The sequence below is a fragment of the Cnephaeus nilssonii genome (genome assembly GCF_951640355.1).
Source record: "Cnephaeus nilssonii genome assembly, chromosome: 10".
NCBI classification, from domain to species: domain Eukaryota; kingdom Metazoa; phylum Chordata; class Mammalia; order Chiroptera; family Vespertilionidae; genus Cnephaeus; species Cnephaeus nilssonii.
In genome coordinates, this window is record NC_137081.1 from 80,838,506 (window position 1) to 80,865,253 (window position 26,748).

The 26,748-nt window shown below is 38.0% G+C and overlaps 1 protein-coding gene across 1 annotated transcript in view; it reads left to right on the top strand.

Moving 5' to 3' along the window:
- DPP10 (dipeptidyl peptidase like 10) overlaps nt 1-26,748 on the top strand; it is a gene marked incomplete at both ends in the record, with an annotated part of 660,265 nt that overhangs the window by 295,602 nt on the left and 337,915 nt on the right. Inside the window, one exon of the mRNA XM_079782730.1 lies at nt 18,118-18,212. Within this exon, the coding sequence (XP_079638856.1) occupies nt 18,118-18,212 (95 nt within the window). The remainder of the gene's footprint in view (nt 1-18,117; nt 18,213-26,748) is intronic.

The window sequence follows — 26,748 nt, forward strand, 5'->3', positions numbered from 1 at the left end:
ACAATGTCTGATAATAGTAAGGATAGAATGGAGGTCAAGTGGAGAATTAAAAAATGATAAATATATCATCATGCTCCCTATATCATCAACAAACTCTGCATCACATATTGGGCACATGCTCTGTGTAAGATACTGCATGTTTTACATGCATTAGAGTATTTTATATTCAAACAACTTATTTGGGGCATGTGTTTTATTTATATCTCAGTTAATATTTAAATGACAAAATAAATTATAGGCAGCAAATATAAACATATAAAATTAAATGCTTAGGAAATATAAGAGTTGAATTTCATCTTAAATCTCTGAAACATTCTCATATATATATTATTAGAGAGAGAAAGAACATATATATTTTCTAATACATATATTACACTATATATGCATATACACACACACACACACACACACACATATATATATATATATATATATATATATATATATATATATATGTATGTATGTATTTATATTTAGAAAGGAATCATTGTGGATGGGAAATGGGATGAGTGGGTCTTGAACTTACTGATGGTGTTTAGTATTAAAGTATTCAAGATTTATTTAATCATGATCAGAGGTAGGGATGGGGCAATGGGGTCAGAGATTTGAGAAAATAACCACAGTATAAAAAGCTATTTATAGTAATGATGTAATAACACAAAATAATTGTTTTTTAAATAGTACATTTACAGTTTATTCTTATTGACAAGACTTATTTGTAAATTCATTGTGTTCCCTGGCAAATCTGATAACTAACAACTCAACAGGATACTTACAACTTTGATGGAGATCTGTGCTTCTTCAGGGCATCCATCTCCCTCTCATCAACAGTCCCAGACATTCTGGCAAAATCAAACATTCCTCCTGGAAAGCTTGCCCAATGGACCACTAAAGTCTTATAATTCAGGCAAATCATTTTTCTCTGGGGGAAGCATTGCTTGGTAATAAGTCAGGACCCCAGACAAACTAGAAAATTGTTCCATAATTTTAATAATTGCTAAATTATATTTTCTTGTACGGACCCATTCTTCTGCTACCAAGTACCCATTTACATGCACACATATACAGACAGGCACATGAATATATGCAAACACACACTTATAATTAGATATGCCTCATGTTACTACATGATGAAATGCTAATTTACGGTAAGCTTGGAGAGGCATTATTTTTTTGTAAATAGCACCATATGTGAAATTAATCAACATCAATGCCCAAAAATTGTATAATAGATCTAATATCTATTTCACTAGACAATCTTGACACTTTTCTGGTATTTACAAAATAAACTTTCTTAAAAAATCAATACATTACTAGTCCTCAATAGAAGTTGGCTTGAGATTTAGTTCGGTGCCTGTTACTACATTGCATATCCCTAATATCCAGGGTAAGAATGCTTGTCTAGACCAAGCAAAACCAATGGGAGCAATGAATCTTTGATAATCCTGGGAAGATAATCTTAATTTTTCCTGTTGGGCTTAAAAGTGAGAAGATACAAGGTTTCTAGGTGCTATAGTCATCTTCTGACTGTGATGGGAACGTGTGTCTGAATGGAGCCATAAAAAATACAACTATGAGATGTTACACATGCCCCTATTACTTCATTTGAGTCCCTGCATTAAGTCGCACCTGAAGCCAGATGTACGCTACAATACTTTTTTGGGTTAAATCCATTTGAGTTGGGGCTTCTGATACTTGAAACAGAAATGATATTTTCCTTTTTTCCACCTCCTACTCTGAAATAGAAAACTGTGCCCTAGCTGGTTTGGCTCAGTGGATAGAGAGTTGGCCTGTGGACTGAAGGGTCCCGGGTTCGATTCTGGTCAAGGGCACATGCCCAGGCTGTGGGCTGTATCTCCTTTTGGGGGCATGCAGGAGGCAGCCAATGATTCTCTCTCATCATTGATGTTTCTCTCTCTCTCTGTCTCCCTTCCTCTCTGAAGTCAATAAAAATATTTTTTTCAAAAGAAAATGGTAACAATGACTTATCCATGCATCCTTATCTAATCAATCTTCTCAGATAATCAATTTGTGTAATAGTTATATATGTAAACATATGTATGTGTGTATATAAATATGTATGTGTGTGTGTGTGTGTGTGTATATATATATATATATATATATATATATATATATATATATATATGCCTAAATGACCAAATGACTGAATGGCCGGTCGACCAGTCGCTATGATGCACACTGACCACCAGGAGACAGATGCTCAATGCACAGGATCGGGCTCCCTCCTGTCTGTATCAGGCTCCCTCCTATGTGAATTGGGCCTGAGGGGGTGGGGCCGAAATTGTCTATCTGATTTCCCTTGAGGGGTCCCAGATTGCAAGAGTGTGCAGGCCAGGCAGAGGGACCCCACTGGTGCATGAATCTGTGCACTGTGCCTCTAGTTTATAGATAAATAAGTTAAATCGTATGAAAGATATGAATACACCCATTATACAACTGTTTTTCTTCTGAACTTTAACACTTAAAAAAAACAACCCCTGTATATGCTTGAGAAACAATTTCATCCAAATTCAAAAACAAAAACCTATTGCTCAAAGTTATTGCCTCTTTTCCACTATACTTACCCATCGAACTAACTACATATTTCTGATACTAATAATCATCTTATAAGTACTTTAATCTATTTTATTTTTCTATTATTTACCTCAAAGTCTAATTGTCTTTGAGTATGTGGATTTTTAAGCATTCCTTTTGTCACTTTTTTTAGTGTTTTTTTCTGTTTAAATAAATGCAACACGTATTTTTTTCAACCAAGCCAATTTTCAATTCAATTGAGTCTTACCTTATGGTTCAATTATATACTTCTTGGAGTGTAGTGATCAATTTAGTCTCTAGAGATTTAATTGAAAAACACAGAAATTGATAAAGGTGTGCCATTATGCATTGGAAGAGTCACACCATCTGTTCTTTCAATGTGTGAATTAGTTCATCAGACTAAAAAATTCCTCAGTGCTACTTTCTGAAACTATGTTCAGGGCTACAACATCTGCATTTCTAATTGTCATGTTTCAACTTATTTTTCTTTCTATAATATCACTTTGGGCTGAAAGTGTTAGGCATTTTAAATAACCAATGGATTTTTTTCTAAATATATTTTTATTGATTTCTGAGAGAAAGGGAGAGGGAGAGAAAGATAGAAACATCAATGATGCGAGAGATCATTGATTGGCTGCATCTTGCATGCAACCCTGGCATGTGCCCTTGACTGGAATTGAACCTGGGACCTTTCAGTCCACAGGCTGACGCTCTATGCACTGAGCAAAACTGGCTAGGACATCAATGGATAGTTTTTAATGAAGGAGTATCCCTAATCTATACTATGAGAGAAGAAAAATGGATGCAAGTCAAGATACCCTTTGAGATCTCAACTGTGTGCTTTATAAGAAAACACATTAAAATTTGCAGTTATTTTCCTAGTATGTTGGCATTATACAATTTTTTAATGAGGATATATATTAATTTATAATCAGAAAAAAAACAGAAACATACTATCTTTCATCCCATGTTTTTTCTTTTTGTCATCTTGAGTGTGCTAAATATTAAGCATAACTAGAAGAACATTTTCATAAGAAAATATGTCTCAGATGAACTGGCATTAGATAGATAAAGATCATGGATTCACCTGTCCATTGAACCAATGGCAAGAATTGCATTTATTTCTATTCTTTTTAGCTTTTTATTAAATTTATTGAAGTGACTTAAGTTAATAAAATTATATAGGTTTTAACTATTCAATTCTGTGATACATCATCTGTATATCACATTGTGTGTTTACAAATCAAAGTCAAATCTTCACCTGTCACTATATATTTGACACCCCCTTCCCTTTATTATCCTCCAGCTCCCTTCTTTCTGGTAACCACCATCCTGCTGTCTGTGTCTATGAATTTTTGTTTTTTGTCTTGTTTGTTCATTTGTTACTTTCAGTTTTATATTCCACATCTGAGTGAAATCATATGGTTCGTAACTTTTCTGTCTGACTTATTTTGCTTAGCATCATCACCATAGGTAGCTGTGTATTAGGAAGAAAGCAAAGGGAATCAGAAACTGAGCATGTTGTTTCATCAGGAAGCTACAGCATTGCCCCTCCAAGGGGGTTAACATCCCTCCTCCCCCCCTCCATGTAAGGAGCAGCCCACCCTCCAGTGCTGGATTGTCTGGGGAGCCTGGGAGAAAAGGATATGCACAGTAGAAGTCAAAATGGTGCAGGAGGAGGTGCTTGACCATATAGGCCTGTCAATCTCACCTGAGAAAGGGATCATTGATCAGGAGTGGACCCATGAGAAGCCTGTGAACATTTGGGAAACTATTTGTTTTGAAAAAGCTCCTGGTTATAGCTCCAAGAGAACAAAGCCTTTTTATTCTCTTTCTAGCTCACCTGGTAACACACTAGCCCTTTCATTCAAGCAGACTCTTTCATACATACAGCCTTGCAGGTCTAGGCGACCTGGAGCCTACAGTAGACCTCACAGGCTCCAGAGGACTAAGCTTTAATGTGAAGCAGAAACTCTGGACACTGGCATTTGTTTTTACCTTGATGAAGACAAGGTTGGACTTTTTCCATAGTGGTATGGAAGGAAGGAGATGGGAAATTGAAAACCCAGTGGCAGCCTTCCCAAATGAACCTTGCCACACCACAATCTTCCAGGCATGAGTCCATGAAATGCTTTTCTCGCAATCCCATGGAAGAGCCTGCTTTCCACTGACAATAGCATTATATTCTTAAGATCTATCCATGTTGTTGCAAATGGAAGTATTTCATCTTTTCTTATGACTGAGTAGTAATATTTCATTATATGTACCACATCTTCTTTACCTAATAATCTAACAAAGGACTCTTCAGTTGTTTCTATGTCTTGGCCATTGTGAATAATGTTGTAATGAACTAGCTACTAGGAAAATACAATCAAAAGTACAATAAGATTTTACCTCAGAGCTGTTAGTTCATCAATGGTGGAGATGTAAACTGGTACAGCCACTATAGTAAATATTATGGAGGTTCCTCAAAAAATTAAGAATAAATTAACCATATAAACCAGTAGCCCCTCATCTGAGTATCTATCCCCAAAATTTGAAAACATGTATTTGCAAAGATATATACACTTCTATTTTTATCAGTGGAAGTGGGGTGTCCATTTACCCACTGAGTGCTGGGGGTGGGGTCTTTATAATATCTCAAGAAAAATAATTTTCTGAGACTCAAAAGGTATGATGAGTGATTTTGTTTGTGTGGAATTGCATCCTTGGATTTCCAAACTCCCATTTCCCTTAATCCAGTCCTGGAAGAAGTACAGCTGGGAATTCAGTAGAGCTAAAAGCAATGCCAGTGTCTAGAGTATCCATTCCGTGTTGGAACTGGATCCAGTTTAGCATTAGGCTAGTTGCAATCCACTAGTCCAGTGGTCGGCAAACTCATTAGTCAACAGAGCCAAATATCAACAATACAACGATTGAAATTTCTTTTGAGAGCCAAATTTTTTAAACTTAAACTTCTTCTAATGCCAGTTCTTCTAAATAGACTCACCCAGGCCGTGGTATTTTGGGGAAGAGCCACACTCAAGGGGCCAAAGAGCCGCATGTGGCTCGCGAGCCGCGGTTTGCCAACCACTGCACTAGTCCATTGTATGTGGGCAAATGTAAGAGCGTGAGAGTCCCAAAAGCCAGAAGTCAACCAAGAGGAACCAAGTGAGTCCTAACCGGTTTGGCTCAGTGGATAGAGCGATGGCCTGCGTGCTCAAGGGTCCCAGGTTTGATTCCGGTCAAGGGCATGTACCTTGGTTGTGGGCACATCCCCAATAGGGAGTGTGCAGGAGGCAGCTAATAGATGTTTCTCTCTCATCGATGTTTCTCTCTCTCCCTCTCCCTCCCTCTCTGTAAAAAATCAATAAAACATATATATTAAAAAAAAAAGAGGAACCAAGAGAGACTAAGAGCAAACCAAGAGTGCCCACCAAAAGCACCAAGAGAGTGAATTTCTTTGTTTAGGGACTTAAGTATCTCAAATATTCCTGTGCTTACAGTGGCCACGCCTAATCTCCCAATGACATGTTCCCAGGTGTAACTGAGCAGACAAGTATCTTCCCTATTTCTTCCAGACTACTAGGCATGTGTCTATTCTCCCCCTGTCCAGTACCTTCCTCCAGTGATCTGTGGGGAATAGTGCAGTAGCACCCTGCTGGGTGTTACACATCAGCTTCCTGGCAAAGCTGCACAAATGACATGCCTATAATATTTGACCTTCCCTTTGCTCCTTTCCTATTATTAATAACTAGGATAATTACAATGGTATCATTATGTTCATCGAAGGTCATGGCCTTATCAAAGATATCGGAGAGTAAATATGTTTGTTAGTGTGACATTGTCCATAGTTAATGGAAATTTACTAAATAAATTGCTTGGACTGCCCAGGAAGATCCCAAAGAGGGTAACAAAATAGCTAAGTGATTAATAGTTAAGTCTACACATATAGGTATTTAAATAGTGAAATTCAGAGCTCTAAGTGGTAGTCAGGGATGCGGCATGAAAGCACAAATTGGATGTGATGAGTTACTGTTTGTTTTGAGTTTCTAATTTCCAAGTCTGATTAAAGATTATTTGACCTATAATTAAGTTAATGAAATGTCACTATGAACTTTGAGACCATTTGATTAGTGATGTAGAAATGAATGTTCAAGTTAAAACCTTGAGAGAAAAAGAGATGTAGAAAAAGGAAGAAGGATAGCTTTTAAGTGAGTAGTTATGAAGAATCTGAGCTTTCACTTGCTTGCAAACCAACATACTAGTATATATAAATGTAGCCTGTAAATCAGAGACAGAGAGAGTTTATTACTCATAGCAACAGACAAATCACCATGGGGCAGTATGGTGACAGCCAAACAGTATATTCATATCCAGTGAGGTGTCTTACAGGAGTAGAAGCCCAAAACAAACAAACAAACAAAACTCTCATCTCGTAAAGGATTCCTGGTCACGTGCCATCTTCTTGGAGGTTGAGATTAGCCCGGTGAATCTTTTCAGAATGAAGAAAAAAAAATACTGACAAGGTTTTTTCTGACCAAAATGAAAACAAAATTAAAGGAGAGAGGAGTGATTTAGGTATTTACCTAGCCTCAATTTTATTCTCTGTATATTGCAGTTTACATGTTATTTTAAAATAAGCTCTGTTCTCTGCATGTCTCTGTAGTGAAGGCTTTTATGCCTTTAGGATCATGGAAACTCAACCAAAGTTTATGTTCATTTTATGTGAGATATTCAGTGAAGAGACGGTAAGGATCTGTTTGTATCTTCCCTTTGTCTGCTGACTTCAATGGATTGGACCACTCAAGTAGAGATGGTTGTGTATATGCATCGGAAGTTAAGACAGCTTTTAGTAAAGCCCTACTGACTTCTGAAGGTTTCAAATGAAGAAAGTTTAAAACCAGTTATAAGTGGTACTTCTGCTACTCTGTGCAAACAAACATGGTGAGAAGAGATATTTGACATTCTCAAGAGGGGGCGTTTATTTTCCTCTTATGTGAACTTTTATTTCAAAAATAATGTGAAGAATGAAATGATCAAGTGAAAATTGCTGCCATTTACATTTTAGCTACAAATAAAAAAAAAATCATTGAGCTGAGTGGCCATCAATTGAGTCATTATTAAGCCTAAAAAGGGCTCTTTATCATAGGAAGTGCTATTCACAGGATTGACACTTCCCTATGAATTAATGTTGATTACTTACAATTATGATGACTTTGAAATGAAGATGGCCTTTAATCTGGGTTACATTTTTGCAAAAAAAGTGAATTTATTTTGTACACCTACCTTTATAATATTTATCAGGAATTCAAATCATTTTAAGGCAAATATATTTCTCATACCCGGTTGGAAAATAAAAACTCTTAGAGTACATGGATATTTTGGATATAAAAGAATATTCTTCTACTGACACTACAATGACATGACTAACATAAGTATAGTAAGTAAAAAATATGTTCTTGACTGAGGCAAATGATTAATAATTAACACACGGTCAGTGAACTTTTTCTTTAAAGGACCAGACAGTAAGTATTTTTAGGCTTTGTGAGCCATAGAGTCTCTGATGCAACTACTCTAATCTGCCATTGTCATGCAAGAACAGCCATAGACATATGAAAATGAATAAATGTGACTATGGGCCAAATTTGGTGGGCATGAATTTGGACAACAGCCATAGCCAGAGTTTGTCTAATCCTGGTCTAGCATACTAAACTAACTCTCCTCTCTCTCTCTATCTGTCTACATATCCTAATATATAAAAATCCTGGGTCATAACGTCAGGTAACCACAGAGGCTCTACCAACCAGAAGTCAGACCTGCAGTCAGTGCTGGGTTGCCATGGCAACCCAGCGCTGACTGCTTCCACTGCAGGCGCCATGCCCCAAAACTGACTGCTGAGGGGGCTTCGAATCAGGGCCAGAGAGAGGCCTGAAGAGAGAAGCAGGGACTGATCAGTTGCCTCTGTGGCAGCTTTTGATCAGGACTTGCCTCTCTCTTTCTCTCCCAGTCTGTCCAGCAGCCACGCATCCATTTATCTTCAGGCCTGCACCAGGGCTGCTGATCAGCCCCAACTTTCTGATCAGGCCCCATTGATAAGCCCAGAGATGCTAACTGGCATAGAAACCGACCAGACAAAACCAAATCTGGGTGAAGTGTAAGGAACCAATGGCTGCCTAAGAGGCAGAGCTTTTGACGCTGACTGGCAGAGAAACTGACCAATCAGAACCAAATCTGAGTGAAGTGTGAGGAACCAATGGCTGCCTAGGAGGCAGAGCTTTTGACACTGACTGGCATAAAAGCTGACTAATCAGAACCAAATTGGCCAGCAGAGGCGGGCAGTTGGGAGAGAGATCAGGCCAGCAGGGGAGGGCCGTTGGGGGCATGATCAGGCCAGCAGAGGAGGGCAGTTGGGGGTGATCAGGCAGGCAGGCAGAAGCAGTTAGGGGCGATCAGGCAGGCAGGCAGGTGATTGGTTAGGAGCCAGCGGTCCCAGATTGCAGGGGGGATGTCCCACTGCCGGTTTATGCCCAATCCCTGTGGGTCTCTGATTGGAGAGGGTGCAGGCTGGGCTGAGGGAACCCCCACCCCTTCATGCACAAATTTCATGCACCGGACCACTAGTGTATAATTATATTTAATTAATAATTAAATATATAGTTATATTTAATTAATATACATTGTTAAATTATATCAAATGTCTTATATTATAAATGTATATTATTTATATTAATTCGATTAATATATTTGCTTATAATATGTACTTTAATTTTAGGATATAATGAAACTACTTTACCTAAATTTAGAATTGCAAGATTGTTTTTGATAAAAATTATTCTGACACTAGTTGAAATAGTAAGGAAGCCTTCATTTAAGACTGTTACAATAGCCCAGCCAGCATGGCTCAGTGGTTGAGCATCAACCTATGAACCAGGAGGTCACAATTGGAATCCCAATCAGGGCATATACCTGGTTTGTGAGCTAGATCCCCAGTGTGGGATGTGCAGGAGGCTGCTGCTGGTCAATTATTCTCATCATTGATGTTTTGCTCTCTCTCCCCCTCTCCCTTCCTCTCTGAAATCAATAAAACTATATTTTATAAAAAGACTGTTGCAATAGAGGGAAGACTATTGCAATAAGGGGCGAAAGACTGAACTCAACTCTGAATACAGCAAACATTCCTGGGATTCATAGCCAAGAAGCAGAATGAAGGGAACAGTGGCTGGTAAATTATTAAGACGACAGACATGTTAAGGGTAGGGGGATACTTACTAGACTGACTTAGTAGATCCTTGCTAAAGGCATATCAAGGTCCAGAAGTAGTCTAGAAGAGGGATCAGAGGAACTTGACTAAATTTTAATTAAGGAGGGAGTCTTTGTCAGTAGTGCTAAAGGTATTTTTAAATTAAATTATAACAGTGAACAGAATGAATATAACTGATAAATATAGTGAAAAGACTTAAGAAAATTATTTGTTGGGATCCTTCCTCAAACTGCTGAATGCTGGTTCCCCAAAAATACCAACCAAATCACCTGTCAAACATGATAAAGCACACCTGAGTTTATTGCTCCCTGTGGTGCAGGATATCACAGATGTTTTTTGGATCTAGTTTGACAGGTATTTTAATAAGCAGTGTTGATCAGGATTGGGTGAAGTTTGTGTTGTAAGAAGTAAGGATTAGTGAATTTAGTGAGGTGAAGGTTTGGGAGAGGCTTTTGAATAGTGAACAGTGATTTGGTTGAGCTTTGTATTGATCTTAGAGAACGACATATTTACTTTAGTTAACATTAGTGAAGTAGTCCATTTTTCAAATAAATGAGTTTTTGGGAAGTTCCTGAAAACAAACAAACAACAACAACAACAAAAACAAAAACACTGATGTTATTGCAACCTCATTTCCCTGCCAAGAATTTCCTGGAGTATTAAAATCATATTATTTCAGACAATTGAATAGTAAGCTCATATTAATGTAGACAATAAGATGTGTGGATGAGAATAGTTTCAGTTCTGAAAAGAACAAGAAACAGGCCCTTTCCTGACTTTATAAAGTCAATGAAAACCCACAACAAACACATGAAAATTAATAAAAATAGTAAGAATTTTTTAAAGGAGTTATATGACTAAATATTAAATGACTGCTATAAGAGTTCAGAAAAGAGGGAGATCGAGTGATAACTTTGGAATGTTGGGGGAATTTAATTTTAACAATGCTTTAAAAAATATTAAAGTCTGGATATGAACTGCACATTTATTAGAGGGTGTCATAAGCAAAACTGAGTGGGAGTGAAGTAGGAGATATGTGGACAACTGTGAACAACAGACGATCTGGGCTATTTAATAACTATGGAAATATATGTTGAAGTCACAAATGAGTAACCTAAGTGATAGCCTTTAATTTTTATAGTTTATTATTTGGGCTCCATGTGTCTCTGGAGCATATGAGTGAATACAAAATATTACAACGAATGTTAAGCTATGTGATGAGAATTATCTAGAGGCATAGCAAACATGAGAGAAGGAAGGAAGGAAGGAAGGAAGGAAGGAAGGAAGGAAGGAAGGAAGGAAGGAAGGAAGGAAGGAAGGAAGGAAGGAAGGGGAAAGAAAGAAGAAAGAAAGAAAGAAAGAAAGAAAGAAAGAAAGAAAGAAAGAAAGAAAGAAAGAAAGAAAGAAAGAAAGAAAGAGAGAAAGAGAGACAGAGAGAGAGAGAGAGAGAGAGAGAGAGAGAGAGAGAGGGAGGGAGGGAGGGAGGGAGGGAGGAAGGAAGGAAGAAAGGGAGGGAGGGAGGAAGAAAGAAAGGAAGAAGGAAGGGAGGGAGGGATAAAATTGCCCTGGCTGGTGTGGCTTAGTTGGTTGGAGCATTGTCCCATACATTTGATTCTTGATCAGGGCACATACCCAGGTTACAGGAGACAACTGATCAATGTTTCTCTCATGCATTGTTTCTCTCTCTCTCTCTCTCTCTCTCTCTCTCTCTCTCTCTCTCTCTCTTCTCATCTCTCTAAAATCAATAAAGCATATCTTCAAGTGAGGATTAAAAGATTTAAAAAATAAATTTTAGAAACCCTAAATCTTCCAAGGGAGAGTATAACCATATTAATATAGGAGATGAAGAGATAGAGAAGGTGAAATAAAACTTTGAGGGAGGGTGTATCCAAAAATATAGGAGTTTAATTTTAATCTACTGAGTTTTATGTATCTGCAAGACATTTATGTGATCTAGCATAGAACTGGAAATTTAAAACTGGCATATGGGAGAGGTCAAACTTGAGTTGAAAGTTTAAAATCAATATGAAAGAAAGGTCTGAATAGAAAGGATCACTCAGAGAATAGTGGCTGGAAATAAAATAAAGCTCAGAACTGAGCTTTGAGGGATGTCTTTGTTTAGATAGCGATTGGAGGGGTGGAATACAGAGATTGTTGAAGGAAGAATTCCAGGGCAAAGTAATGGCTCAAAGACAAGAGGCAAGGATTTAAAAACCCTTCTGTTCATCATTGTCACACACTGTGAAGTCGGGTGAGGGGGGTTAAATGTGGAGGAAGTGCACAATGGATTCAGCTATTGCAGGTCAGGGATGAAGTTTGCAATTTCAGGAGAATGAGGACTGAAGTTGTACTGCAAGGGGATATGGAGAATAACATGTACAGCAGACACACAGAATACGGCAAAAAACCCATACACAAAAGGTTTATTGGGGCTTATTGTGAAAGGACAAAAGCCTGGGAGAGAGCAAAAGAGCAAAATGAAGGTAATTATCATTGTTGTTATTATTATTGTGAAGAAATATATACATGATGAAAATTACAATTAGTTGACAAGGGGTAACGGAAATAAAAAATATTTAAGTGCTTGGAGCATATTGATTTGGTTACACAACAGCTTTTTGTTTAGCTAAGGAGAAAGGTCACATCTTTCCAGAAGTCTGGGGAGAAAGAAGAGTGTGTATGGAGCAAGATTTGGAGGTAGAAGAAAAAACAATAAAGCCATTTCTGATGGCCTCAATTTTATCAGGTAAATGTATGGAGCTTGTTTCTCTTTAAAAGGTGAGGCAACTTTCCCATAGTTGTGAGCCGTGTTTTAAGAGAGACGATTGAGGGGCCAGCTACATTTCAATTATGATTAGCTCAAAATTATAGATTTTGAATTTTAAATTAATTATAAAATATTAACTTGTTATTTAACAAATCCTTCCTAAATTTATTAGAGCATTTACTGTGATAAATATTTCATTATTTTGTTTTACTCTTTAAAAAAAAAATACCCACCGAAACCGGTTTGGCTCAATAGATAGAGCGTCGGTCTGCGGACTGAAAGGTCCCAGGTTCGATTCCAGTCAAGGGCATATACATTGGCTGCGGGCACATCCCTGGTAGGGGGTGTGCAGGAGGCAGCTGGTCGATGATTCTCTCTCTCATCGATGTTTCTAGCTCTCTGTAAAAAATCAATAAAATATATTTGAAAAAAAAAATACTCAATGCCCAGCAGGCATGGCTCAGTGGTTGAGTGTGGACCTATGAACCAGAAGGTCATGGTTTCATTTCCAGTCAGGGCACATGCCCGGGTTGCAGGCTCAATCCACAGTGCGGGGTGTGCAGGAGAAAGCCAATCAATAATTCTCTCTCATCATTGATGTTTCTATCTCTCTTCCTTCCTTCCTCTCTGAAATCTATAAAAATATATTTAAAAAAATTAAAAAATACTCAGCTTTTGGTCTGAGTATAAATTTTAAAATGATGTTATAGAATTTTTATTTTATATATAACAAAAATAAGTTTTTAAAAAGATGAAGATCATATATGGATTAAAATTTCTCCAATAATTATTTTTCCCCACTTTTTGAAAACTCTGTGTAGGTAGATGATTGATGATAGATAGACAGTTAGATGACAGGTTTAATTTTGAAACATTAAAAGCAAATTATGTCAGCCTTATCCAGTGTGGCTCAGTTGGCTGAGCATCATCCCAGGCACTAAGAGGTCCTGGTTTGATTTCAGGTCAGGGTACATGCCTGGGTAGGGGGCTACATCCCAAGTAGGGAGCATGCAGGAGTCAGGGGATTGATGTTTCTCTCTCATCACTATTTCTATCTCTCTCTCCCTCCCCCTTTCTCTCTCTCTAAAATCAATAAAATATATTTTTTTTAAAAAGCATATTGTATCAAAATTAAATACATACTTACATTATCAAATACATCAACAATAACCAAGAAGGTGACTTTTTATTGATATACATAGGAGATAAATGTTGTCAACTGCAATTTCCCAGAAGACCTCCAAAATAACCTATGAAGAAAAGCTAAGTTTATTACCCAATGCAATCAGGGAGAACAATAATTTGACTTTTTAGAATGTGCAGAAGAAGGGGGTGGCAGGATTGGGGGGAGATAATGTGTATTGCTGGTTAAGACAGGTATTTCAATGAGAATCTGGATGTAATAGTTTAGGATTGGTGAACACAGAGAGGGAAGGATCTTGAAGTGAGTATTAAGTAAACAGTTTTATTATTAAGAAATTTTCTCAGTTTTAGAAACATATGTGCAGCTAAATTAACTTTCAGAAGAAAAAATTGCATTTATGTACTGATTTGCAGCCTCATGGGCAAGAGTATTCAAGAACTAAAAGTAAAATCAGCTTTGGTTCTTGGTCCTGACAGTTGAGGTGGATGCATGGGGGGATGCAACACGAAGTGTTTTACTGGCCACCTTGTGTGGAAGAGGTGTAAATTAAATGGTTGCTTTTACTTGAAAGATATTAAACTAGGATATACCATTATTTTATTTTTTGTTAGACAGATAGGGAAAATGGATGGGACAGAAATGACAGTAATGTGGAGAACAGACACCAAAAATGCATTCTTGGAGCCAGGGATGGAGAGGCCAGACAAGGATTACATCTTTCATACCTTTTCATTAAGAAGGGAAAAAAAACTAACTGGATTGAATATGTATTTAGGATAATTGGCTCATTGACTCTTAACTTTCATTGAGCTGAAAAGGAAGATCATTTATTTAATCAAGATACTGTATAGACATGCATAATACTGTGTGTGAAAAATATTTTAAGTACACCTACCTTATCTTCCTGTGTTAATGTACTTTACTCCTTGATCTGGTTCACTCAAATTTCATTACCTAATATTAAACAAAATATGAGATGACAGTTTTGAAATATGGTTCCCTAAAGGGATTAAGTGCAGTAATGGGAGTTACAAAACTGTGAGACTTCACTAGTGATTATAAATCAAATAGGAAAGTAGGATAAATATGAGACCCAGTAGACCAGATTTTTTAAGACCAGAAAAAAATAAGAAGAATTAATTATGGCAGATCTTAGATACTTTTAAAATAATTTAGGCAGAAATCTGAATTAAATATTTAGCTAGATAGTTACCCTTGAATTTAAAAAAAAAATTATCCCGCTGCTACAACATTGACAGTATTATTCTCAGGAGGGAAGAGCTAGAGGCATTTGTACAATCTCAAATCCTGTAGATCTGTTCAAGTCTAAATAATTACCTAACAAACTTTACTTTAAAAAATGTTAAGGTAACGTTTTTATCTTTTCAAACAAGCTTCACTCACTTCTAGTTTGGTTCTAAAGAAAATAAAAACTGATTTTCCTTATTCTGCCTCCTATACAACCTCTCGCCTGCCTGGGGTTTTCTCTTTCTATGAGAGACTCCGAGGCCACGTGTTGCTCTATCTCTTCTATTGGAGAAGAGCCACCTTCACACTAAAATTGCTCTCTAAGCTCCTCTTTCTCCCTGAGCCCACGCACTTCATCCCTATTTAGAATTTTGCAGTGTACTCATCCCCTGGGAGGAAAATCACCCATCAACCGACTTTGTGCTATATTTATCTCCATGTAGAAGGGGGGAATCCTTTTCCTCTTAATTAATTGTAAAATTATTATAATGATGACTTGTTAAGGCATGCACTTTGTCTCTTCTTGCTAATCTATAATGTTAATGAATATAAATAAATTATACAGAATTGAGAATATCAAGAAAAATAACAGAAGAGATTGGTTGGACTTGGACTGTTGATTTAATCATTAATTGAGACAGCTGACAAGACCAAGTAACAGAGGTGATTATTGTTGCCTTTAGGTTGTGATCATAATTTTGGGATAGAAAACAAAGGAAAGATAGAGAAGAATATAAATATGTATTTTGTGTGTAAACCTGTTATTTGGTCAACATCATAAGAAAAGGAAAACAGGTGAAGTTAATGATAAAAGTAACCCAATTTACTTATAGCTAACAACAAAGGTTCAGAAGGTGATGCAATGCCTTATTTTATTTCCCTGTTTTATTAATGTTTGCAAGGTCTTATTTTAAAGATCACGTAGAACTATCTTGCAGTCTGTGCAGTCTGCCTCCAAAAATAACTTCAAAACATTTATGTCTATCTTCCTTCTCTTTTAAATCACCATTTATTTTCCCTTCTTCCCCAGGCCATAGGTCCAACATACCACTGACCCTATGTGAATAAGGTCAAAAAGAACTACTGGCTCTCTGTGCCATCCTTGACTCTAATAGGAGAGTCATATTGACCACTCAGTCTTCTGAATGAAACACAGACAAAAAAGAAAAACAAGCCTTATTTCCTATAATATTGATTGCTTCTCATCATGTGATTTGTAGGTGTTACAATTTATAATATTGAAATAACTGGAAAACAGGTCAGAAAATCTTGCTTTGCCAAAGTGTCAACCCTAATCGGTTTGGCTCAGTGGATAGAGCATCAGCCTGTGGACTGAGGGGTCGCAGGTTTGATTGTGGTCAGGGGCATGTAACTTGGTTGTGGGCACATCCCCAGTAGGGGGTGTGTAGGAGGCAGCTGATCGATGTTTCTCTCTCATCGATGTTTCTAACTCTGTCTCCCTCTCCCCTCCTCTCTGTTAAAAATCAATAAAATATATTAAAAAATAAAAAATAATAAAAAAGTGAAGCCCTCTTTGTGTTTAAAAAATAAAAAAATAAATAAAAGAAAAAAACAAAGTGTCAGACATTTCTATACAATGCTCATCACCCTGCATGCAGTACTTGCTTACCATTATACAGATGACACATTCAGGATCTGAGTGGTTGTAACTTACATACCTTCATTCGTTATGAATAGTGGACTAAATCCTCTTCAATACTGCCTTTCTTCCAGGGGGTTTGGGATGTTTAATACCATAGGAAAGGTTAGTGGGTAAACTAGAAAGGTATTATTATTATTAAAAAGAAATACTCAAGACTGCTTTTGTGTATCTTTCCATATATATATATTAGCTTGTGAGTATCCTTTCTGACAGTTTTCCCTTAGGTTGGTATATTTAGTCTGATGTACTCCTATGATAATTTAATTTCCTGATGAATGTGGCTCCAAAATATATAAAATCAGCAACTGTTCAGAAGCAATATCATTATTTTATTTATTTATTTATTTATTTATTTAATATATTTTATTGATTTTTCACAGAGATGAAGAGAGAGGGATAGAGAGTTAGAAACATCGATGATAGAGAAACATCGATCAGCTGCCTCTTGCACACCTCCTACTGGGGATGTGCCCGCAACCAAGGTACATGCCCTTGACCGGAATCGAACCTGGGACCTTTCAGTCCACGGGCCGACACTCTATCCACTGAGCCAAACCGGTTTCGGCCAATATCATTATTTTAAATAAAGATACCCTTCCTCTAAAGTTGACAAAGTAGATTCATTGGTATGCTAACAGTTTCAGAAATATTTGTTTGTTGTGTTTTATAATCCTGATGTTTAGTAAATTTTATTAGTGCAGTCTTTAACTGGCATCTAAAATAAAGGTAGTTGCATTGTACTGACATACTTGGTAAACCTATAAGTACAGAAACCTTTTTCAAGACTTTTAAAAGGGGGAAACACTGGTCAGAATTTAATACATGAATACAATAAATATATTGAAAATCTTCCCATACATTATAAACATTTGAAGGTAATTAGTATAGCTTAAAATATCTTCATTTTTAAATATGCACAAAAAAAGGCCTTGTCGTCAAAGATTTTGATCTGTGATCACTTGAACCAGATAAAATACCAGAGACAACATTTCAACCCAAAGGAAAAAGATTGGAATAGGAATTGGACGGTGGTAAGACTGGATGCATGAAAAAGCCTGCATGGGGTTGGTTCAATATCAGTAGCCCCAGAATTGTGTAGTTATGATTAACTGGCAGCCCTTTCTGCAAGTTTAACTAGATCATTAATCAGTAACAGCCTGCATAGAAAACTGCAGGCACTTCTCATTGTTCCTTCTCTCTCATCTCAGAATGGGCTGCCGATTGCCCATATTTTAATTAATTTTTATTTGTTCAATCAGGATTGTGAGTGGCCCTCTCACTAACCTTGTTTCATTGCACAATAGGCCATATGCTAGGTGGGCTTCCATATCACTGAAGAGGATTAACGTGAGCCAACTATAGAAACCTGCTCAGGTTATTAAAGGCTACCAATGATCATTCTACTGTGTCTGTTAATGATGCACATTTTCTCCTCCACAGTTACTATATTACCTAGTCAATGTGATAGTCTATTGTTAATATCTTTGTTGTTGCAGATACAGATGTGCTGTATAAAAGCGAGAATGGACATGTCATTAAACTGAATATAGAAACAAATGCCACCACATTATTATTGGAAAACACAACTTTTGTAAGTAATGAATACTTAATTACTGTATGCATTTCATTATTGTTTAGAATGTTCTCTAGGTATACATATTTTTATTTTTTTAAGGTCTATCACTTTCAAAGCATTTAGGGGAAAAGTTAGGGCTGGAATACCATTAGAATCAGTATATTGATTGATAGAAAATACCCATGTGACCTTCTGCTTCATTTTCTTCCCATTTATCCTTTTTAGTAAATAATATTTTCAGGAATAATGATTCCTTACGATGAATATTTCTTTTATTATTTTTATGTAAGATTAGTCATACAAATGCCAAGATTTTTTTTTATGTCTAGTCCAATAAGTTATCATTAGCTTTTTCTCCCTCTACTTTTCCTTCTTTTTGAATTCTTTCTAATTCTGTATTGGTTTTCCAACTCAAGCAGAAGGCAGCCTTTCTAAAACTGGCCTTCTGTAGGAGTTGATGTGTTTTACTTTTAAAATTTAGTATTCTACCAATATCATTTTCCTACTCCAGGATCATTGTTTAGCTTAACAGTGTTCAAATAAATGAATGTATGTATTTTACTCTTAGAATGAAGTATAAATTTTGCCTTTCTCTTAAACTCAGTCATCTTAAGGTTATATTTAACTATAATTACCTGTAGAGTAAGTGATAATGAATTAACTGTTGCAAACGTTCAAAATCTAGCCATCAAATACCACTTAAAAGTTATTTGCTCACTGTTTTATGTAACTCAAGGTTTAATATATTGCTTATTATATAAGATCATGATTTAGACAAAATATCATGCAAGACCTCAGAGAACCTAACCAAATTAAAGTAATGAGTGAACCATGAGCTACTTTTTTTTTTAATGTGTACATTTGGAATCAACCTTTAGTCTTCATGTGTATTGTAGGATGGCCAGATGGAAGAGATGAACTGAAACATTCTGGTGTTTTTTTATATATTAAGTGAAAATTGTCTTTGCAAATCATGAAGTGACTATATGGATACATATTTTTTAGGTTAACTTAAACCAGCCATGATATTTACAGAGTGGCCAGATTATTATGATCTCTGAATGCATAATAAACTGGCCACTCAGGATATATATACATATATTAGAGGCCCGGTGCATGAATTCGTGCATGGGTGGGGTCCGGCCAGCCTGGCCAGGGGGAGGGGACATGGGCAGTTGGCCAGCCTGCCTATTGGTCGAACTCCTGGCCGAGGGGATAATTTGCATATTAGATTTTTATTATATAGGATATACACTGAGTGGCCAGATTACTATGTGTTCAGAGATCATAATAATCTGGCCACTCAATGTACTTTAGCAATTGGGTTATTACTAACAGAGAATAATGACATTTTTATTTTTAAACTAATAAGGTTATTCATAGATATTAGAGGAACACCTATTTTGGATGCAATTCTTTATAGCACTTGTGGAATGCTGAGTATGTATAAAGCATTTGCTCACTTTTTAAGAATATGATTTTCCTTATGGGATATGATAAGAACCCTCATGAAAAACTTCAATAAACAATATCAGCAGTATCCAATATTTCATAATTGCATAGACCTCAGGGATACTAGAGAGGAGGATAAAAGAATCATTGAAAGTTGCTGAAATTGGTGGGAAAAATGCCCTCAATAGGAGATTGAACAAGAGGTAGAAAGAAGTAATTGGTAATGATGAGAGGGTAGAGTAATTATTTGCTGACTAAAGTCAGTCTGAATTGATTTCCCATAAAATTGGTTTGGAGAAAAAAATTAAAAGCATTTTTTTATTTTGTGCCCCTTATTATAAAATATCATCTTTGGGGGTTAGTAGAGGCTGCCAATGGCCAACCACTTGTTAGTTATAGTCACTCAGTAGGTCACCGAATATTATGTGACTGCTTTTTTAACATATATTTTTTATTGATTTCAGAGAGGAATAAAGAGGGAGAGAGAGATAGAAACATAAATAATGAGAGAGAATCATTGATCAGCTGCCTCCTACAAGCCCAACACTGGGGATCAAACCTGCAACCTGGGCATATGCCCTGACCAAGAATAGAACTGTAACCTCCTGGTTAATAGGTTGACACTCAACCACTGAGCCATGCTAGCCAGGCGTGACTGTTCTTTAATGATCATTCCCCTTATACAGTCTAATGAGAACTTCCCTCTGGTCACACATTATGTATTATTTTTCATCATTTATTCCTTTCTGTCTTAGCATTTATGATACATCAGAAAAGAAACAAGAACAAAACTTCTGGTTATTTTATTATCTCAGTTTTATTATTGGGACTTCGCACCACCCCTACCTCATAACATTGTACTTTTCTTCATGTGCTGATTTATGCCATTTTATCTTTGTACCTGTATGTTCAGTCTTTTTAAGTCCTTTTAAGGTATTTTTTTCTACTCTCCTCTATGTAGTTTATGACTCTGAATTACCACAAAGTCATATTTAGCAAATAGTCTTATTCACTGATCTTCTAAGATCCATAGATTCCCTAGAGACATTTATCTCACAACACCGATAATTAAGCAATTTTTTAAGTCCTATAGGTGTCAGAATTCAATGGAAGGGTAGGCAGATAAGTGTGGCATACTAGTGTCCTGGTGCATGGATTCGTGTACATTGAAAGGAAATTAATTAGAAGAAATATTTTAATATCGCTATTCGCCCTTTCTCAGTAATAGAAGTGTCAACCAAATTCATGATCAGGATTCTACTGAGTCTCCTATCTACCTACTCCAGGACTTCTGTGAGGATCAAATGAGATAAGGCACGTGAAAACGCTTCATAAACATTTAGTTAAACTGTAAAATGTTTGCATCTGAGCAAGTCAGGTTCCTGGGCTGAAGAAACTCCAAGGAGGATGGTCATTAGGGAGAGGAAACTGGGCATTGCTATGCGCCATCATACCCTGTGCCCACAGCCACCGTTTCCAGGCTGGGCTGGCCTGGGCTGGGCTGTGGGCCACATTTTGTGCCAGGGGTCTTGGCAGTGTTGGTGCAATTTGGTGGGGTGTCTCTCTAGGGTGGTGGCGGGGCCTGTGTCCCACTTGGGGGAAGCCAAGTGTTGCTTTGTCAGCGTCAGTTCCCTGGTGCCATTTATTTTTAAATGACCAGTGCGCGTCTTGGCAGCTCCTGCATTGAGTGTATGCCCCCTGGTAGTAAGTGAGCATCATAGCTACTGGTCTGAGGGAAGGATGAACACTTAGCCTTTTATATATCTAGATATTTGCAGCCAGTTAACCCAAAACTGCAAACAAAAATACAAATTACCATGGTTCCTGATGATCTGAGATGAATTCATTTGATCATTTCCTCCCAATTCCAAGATAGCATTATTAAATACAGTTGTGTTTGTAAACCTTACATTAGGCTAATGCCTGGATTTATGTTCTGTCTAAGGCCTTTCTTTTGGGACAAAATTTCTTAGCAGAGCTTAAGGATTTTATTCAGATTGCAGGTTATTCATTGAGCAATTATCATTATTTTAATTATAATCATAATTAATTGGATCAGATTACTCTAAAATGCTTTATAATAGAAGTGTGCCAAGTCAAGTGAAACAATAAACACATTATTCACAAAAATGTGATAACAGATTGGCCTGTTATTAAGACATATTTTGCTAAAATGTGATTGCCATATTTATTTTAAAATTTAAGATAACACCACATTGTCAGTTCCCTGCTTAAACTTATTTTAAATATGAATAGTAGGTACTTTTAACTATGTAGTCATGGTTAGCAGACTACAGCAATAATGGCCATAATTGGTAAAAATGATACAAAAGTAAATCATTTTCCTGAAATAATTGTCTTAAGGCATTCTTTGAGATTGACCATAGGTGGGATTTCTAATAAAGGAGGAAATTAAAGGGTAAATAACTTTTTGAAGGGGAACTATATTTAAAAAGTGACATAGCCCCCGAATTGCTCTTAATCTTTTCTAAGTGTTTGGAAATGTTATCTCTTACAGCCAGAACTATTTCAAACAAAAGCTCACTCATAATGACAAAATGAGGAACATGCTTCGCAAGTATTAGCTGGCTTCTTTCTGCTGTCAATAAATTGAATATCACTTGTTGTCTTGACAGAAAAGGCCAGGAGCCATAAATACTTCTATCAAATAAATCACTTTTTGAAATTAAAATGGAATTGGAAACATGGGTCCAAATCATGTGCTTAAACATTGTAATGGTTAAAAAAATACATTTCATGCACTAATAAGAGATAACTAATTGAGAATTTTATATCTCTTTGATTCTGAAAATCAGTAATCTTTTTAAAACATGCTATATAAATAACCTAAAACAGAGAGAAGAAATTTATATATGGTAACCAAAGAATACCAAGGAAAATTTTAGTCACAAAATTTTTTGTCCAACTATCTATTTGTAATTTGTTACACGATAATAGGTTTGACTAGAACCAGGGAATATTTATTGCCTTACCATACATATAGATAGCATTAATTGCCTTGTATGCCATTGTAGTATTTTAATTTATTTATTTTTATTCTGCCATTGGCATATGAGGGTTGGAGGATAGATCCAACTCTATGTGCAATCATGAAATTAAGAAACTTATATTCTGATTCATGTTTGAGGAAATAGGTGCCCTATAAAAAATTACAGCAGCACAAGAAAAGAATTGCTGGATAAAGGCAACTAAAATTTCACCTTTTAACTTTTGAAATAAAGAAAGATTTTCACAAACTTCTGGCTGGCCAAGTGTCCTCACATGCTTGCTAGAATAATGAAAAAAAAATGTTTGTTTTTTAAGAGATATGGACTTAGTGGTATATGTCAGTAACCAGTAGTGATTGGTCTCAGTAGTGTAACAGATATTAATTAACTAGTGAAGTCACAGGAACTATATACTTATGCATGCTGCTGTGTACATGACAGTATAGTTTCTTTCTCCAGATCAATGTTCTCAGTGTGGATACTTTTGCCCCTAGGAGACATTTGGCAACTTAGAGACATTCTTGATTGTTATGGGTGGAAAGAAGGAGTTGAGGGAATCTAGTGAGAAGAGATCGGGGATTCCATGAAGCATTCTACAACACTCAAGACAGCTCCTCACAGCAAAGGATTATCCAGCTGAAAATGTCAGTAGTGCCAAGTTTGAGAAATCCTGTTCTAGACTGACATACAAGAGAAACCATTCGATGGTTAGAAGGTAGTTTTTTCAAGGTGGGATGAAAGCAATGGCTTTTCAATGAGGAATTGATAGGGAGGATCTGAAAGTGTGATTTACAGCTTCTTTAACTTAAGACAGTTATTATTTACTAGAGGCCCAGTGCACGAAATTCATGCACGGGGGTGTGTGTCCCTCAGCCCAGCCTGCACCCTCTCCAATCTGGGACCCCTCAAGGGATGTCCGACTGCCCATTTAGGCCCGATCCTGCTGGCTCCCAACTGCTTGCCTGCCTGCCTTCCTGATTGCTCCTAACTGCTTCTGCCTGCCAGCCTGATCACCCCCTAACCACTCCCCTGCCAGCCTGATTGATGCCTAACTACTCCCCTGCCAGCCTGTTTGCCCCTAACTGCCCTACCCCACAGGCCTGGTCATCCTAACTGCCCTCCCCTGCAGGCCTGATTCCTCCATCTGCTCTCCCCTGCAGGCCTGGGTCCCCCCCCCCCTCACAACTGCCCTTCCCTGCAGGCCCGGTTGCACCCAACTTTCCTCCTCTGCCAGCCTGGTCACCCCTAATTGCCCTCCCCTGCAGGCTTGGTTTCCCCCCACTGTCCTCCCTTGCAGGCCTGGTCCCTCCCAACTGCCCTCCCCTGCTGGCCTGATCGCCCACAACTGCCCTCCCTTGCAGACCTGGTCCCTCCAAACTGCCCTTCCTTGCTGGCCATCTTGTGGTGGCCATCTTGTGTCCACATGGGGGCAGCCATCTTTGACCACATGGGGCAGCCATCTTGTGTGTTGGAGTGATGGTCAATTTGCATATTAATCTTTTATTAGATAGGATAGAGGCCTGGTGCAAGGGTGGGGGCCAGCTGGTTTGCCCTGAAGGGTGTCCCAGATTAGGGTGGGGGTTCCCTTGGGGCATGGGGTGGCCTGGGCGAGGGGCCTGTGGTGGTTTGCAGGATGGCCATGCCCCCCAGCAACCCAAGCAGAGGCCCTGATATCTGGGATTTATTTATCTTCTATAATTGAAACTTTGTAGCCTTAAGCGGAGGCCAAGGCAGGCCAGGGCTGTGGGAACTTGGCTTCCTCCATTGCCGGTGGCAACTCAAGCCTCCTGCTCTCTCCAGCTCTGTGGCTGCCGCCATTTTTGTTGGGATTTATGTATCCTATCTAATAATAGCGTACCATGTAAATTACCATCACTCCTCTACGCCCACGATTGGGCGGCGGAGGCTGGGGGGCGGGACTCAGGGTGGCCTATCCGGCCATTGAGAGGCAGGATCCGCTGCCACTGAGCGGGGCTACGCTGCTGTTGAGAGGCACAGGGGGCGGGACTCCCGCCCCCTGTGCCTCTCAACGGCCAGATCCAGGCCGCTGAGGGGGTCCCACCCCCTGCGCCTCTCAACAGCAGGGGAGACCCCCTCAGCGGCCGCGGATCATCAAAAGTGGGGAGCGAGCTCTGGCCTCAGTCAGCGAGCCACAGAAACCCGGCAGAGGATGGAGAGCAGCGACGAGGAAGACATGGAGAAGCACCGCATCCACCTACGCCCCGTCGCTCTGAGCACACGCTGCACCTCCTGCCCTGTGAAGTCCGGGTTAACCGGCCGCCCCTGTGGGGCGCTTTTTCACCCCGGCCATCCATCAGGGTCCCGATGGACTCGAAGGGCCACAGTCTGAGGGGCGAGGAGGTGGAGGTGCCGCCTGGCCTGCTGGGATACATGATGGTGAGTCCATCGGGACCCTGACGTGCATGATTCAATCATGCACTGGGCCTCTAGTCTTCTATAATTGAAACTTTGTAGCCTCAAGCAGAGGCCAAGGCAGGCCAGGGCAGGCGGAAAGCTTGGCTTCCTCCATTGCCAGGGAAACCCAAGCCTCCTGCTCTCTCCATGGCCACATCCATCTTGGTTGGGTTAATTTGCATACTGACTCCTGATGGGCTGGTGGGTGTGGCTTGTGGGTATAGTGGAGGTACAGTCAATTTGCATATTACTCTTTTATTAGATAGGACTAGTGCCCCGATGCACGAAGATTCATGCAAAAATGGGCCTTCCTTCCCCTGGCTGCCGGCACCACCTTCGCTCCGGCCCAGAACCACCTTTCTGCCTTCCCACGTTGCCCAGAGGCCCAGAGCGGACGGAGTGGTGCAGAACGCCTGCATCGTCACCATGGTAATGATGCAAGCATCCCACTCCGCCCCTGGCCGCTTGGCGACTGCATATGCAAATTAACCCGCCACCTTTGTGGATTTAATTTGCATACTTACTCCTGATTGGCTAGTGGGCATCATGAAGGTACGGTGAATTTGCATCTTACTCTTTTATTAGTGTAGATTTGTTTGTTTGTTTTATGGACAACTCTGCAAAGAAGACCAGCATGTATGAGTAGAATCATTTGGTTGTGAATTCCATCCCTTGGGATAGTGCAGGGTACAGGCCAAAGTGTGACCCTCACTTTCCTACAATTTGGGGGGATACTTATAATTGAGATATTTTTTGTTCAGATAAGTTATTATCACTTTCATGACTACTGCCAACTTTTCTGACCAGGAAGCAAGTTTTCATCTGTAAGTTAGAAGATAAAAACTGATGTCCATTAGGGACTCTAGATTGGGTATATCTCTGCCCTTCCCAATAGCAGTCACCACTCCTTGTTGTTAGATTCATTTATATTTATTTTATTTTTATTATTCATCTCAAAACTATCAAGAAAATTTGTTACCTTATTCATTTTGAAAATTATTATTTTATTTATTTATTTATATAATTTCCAATGTTTAGTCATCAAAGAAGGATCTAACTTTATTTATACCATTTATGTACATTCAGATAAATAGAAATGAAGTAACATGCATTTTAGCAAAGATTGGAATATTTCTTTTATATTTATTTATTTAGGAAGGAAAACATTGGATCTACCATGAATATTTAGCTTATTTAAATTTTTCTATAAGTAGATGCATAATTTTTTTTAAAGCAATAGTCATCAAAACAGGAAAATTGGAGTGAAAAGTTCTGATTATCACCCTAGAAGTCTACTTAGGTAAAAATTTAATTTGAAGTGCGAGAAGAGATACTCTTGTCTCCATAGCTTTGAATGTGTGGCATGATTACTCTATAATTCTATACAGTTATTCAAGCATTTCCCCTTAAATGAGAAAGGTTTTCCAAGAGACCACTCTGTATTATGTTTTACCCTAAATTACAACTGTGAATAATCTAGGAAAAGAGATGCTACTAACAAATTCATTCACTGGGAAAAAGTACTTAGATGGAATAATAATTTTTTCCTCAACAGTATATATTGTTGCTAATAAAACTACATCATCAGCTATATAAATCATTATGCAGATTCTTGAATAAGTTATCCTTGAGAGAAACCAAAATTACCTAAGTAATATATCTAAAGGTCTCCTTTG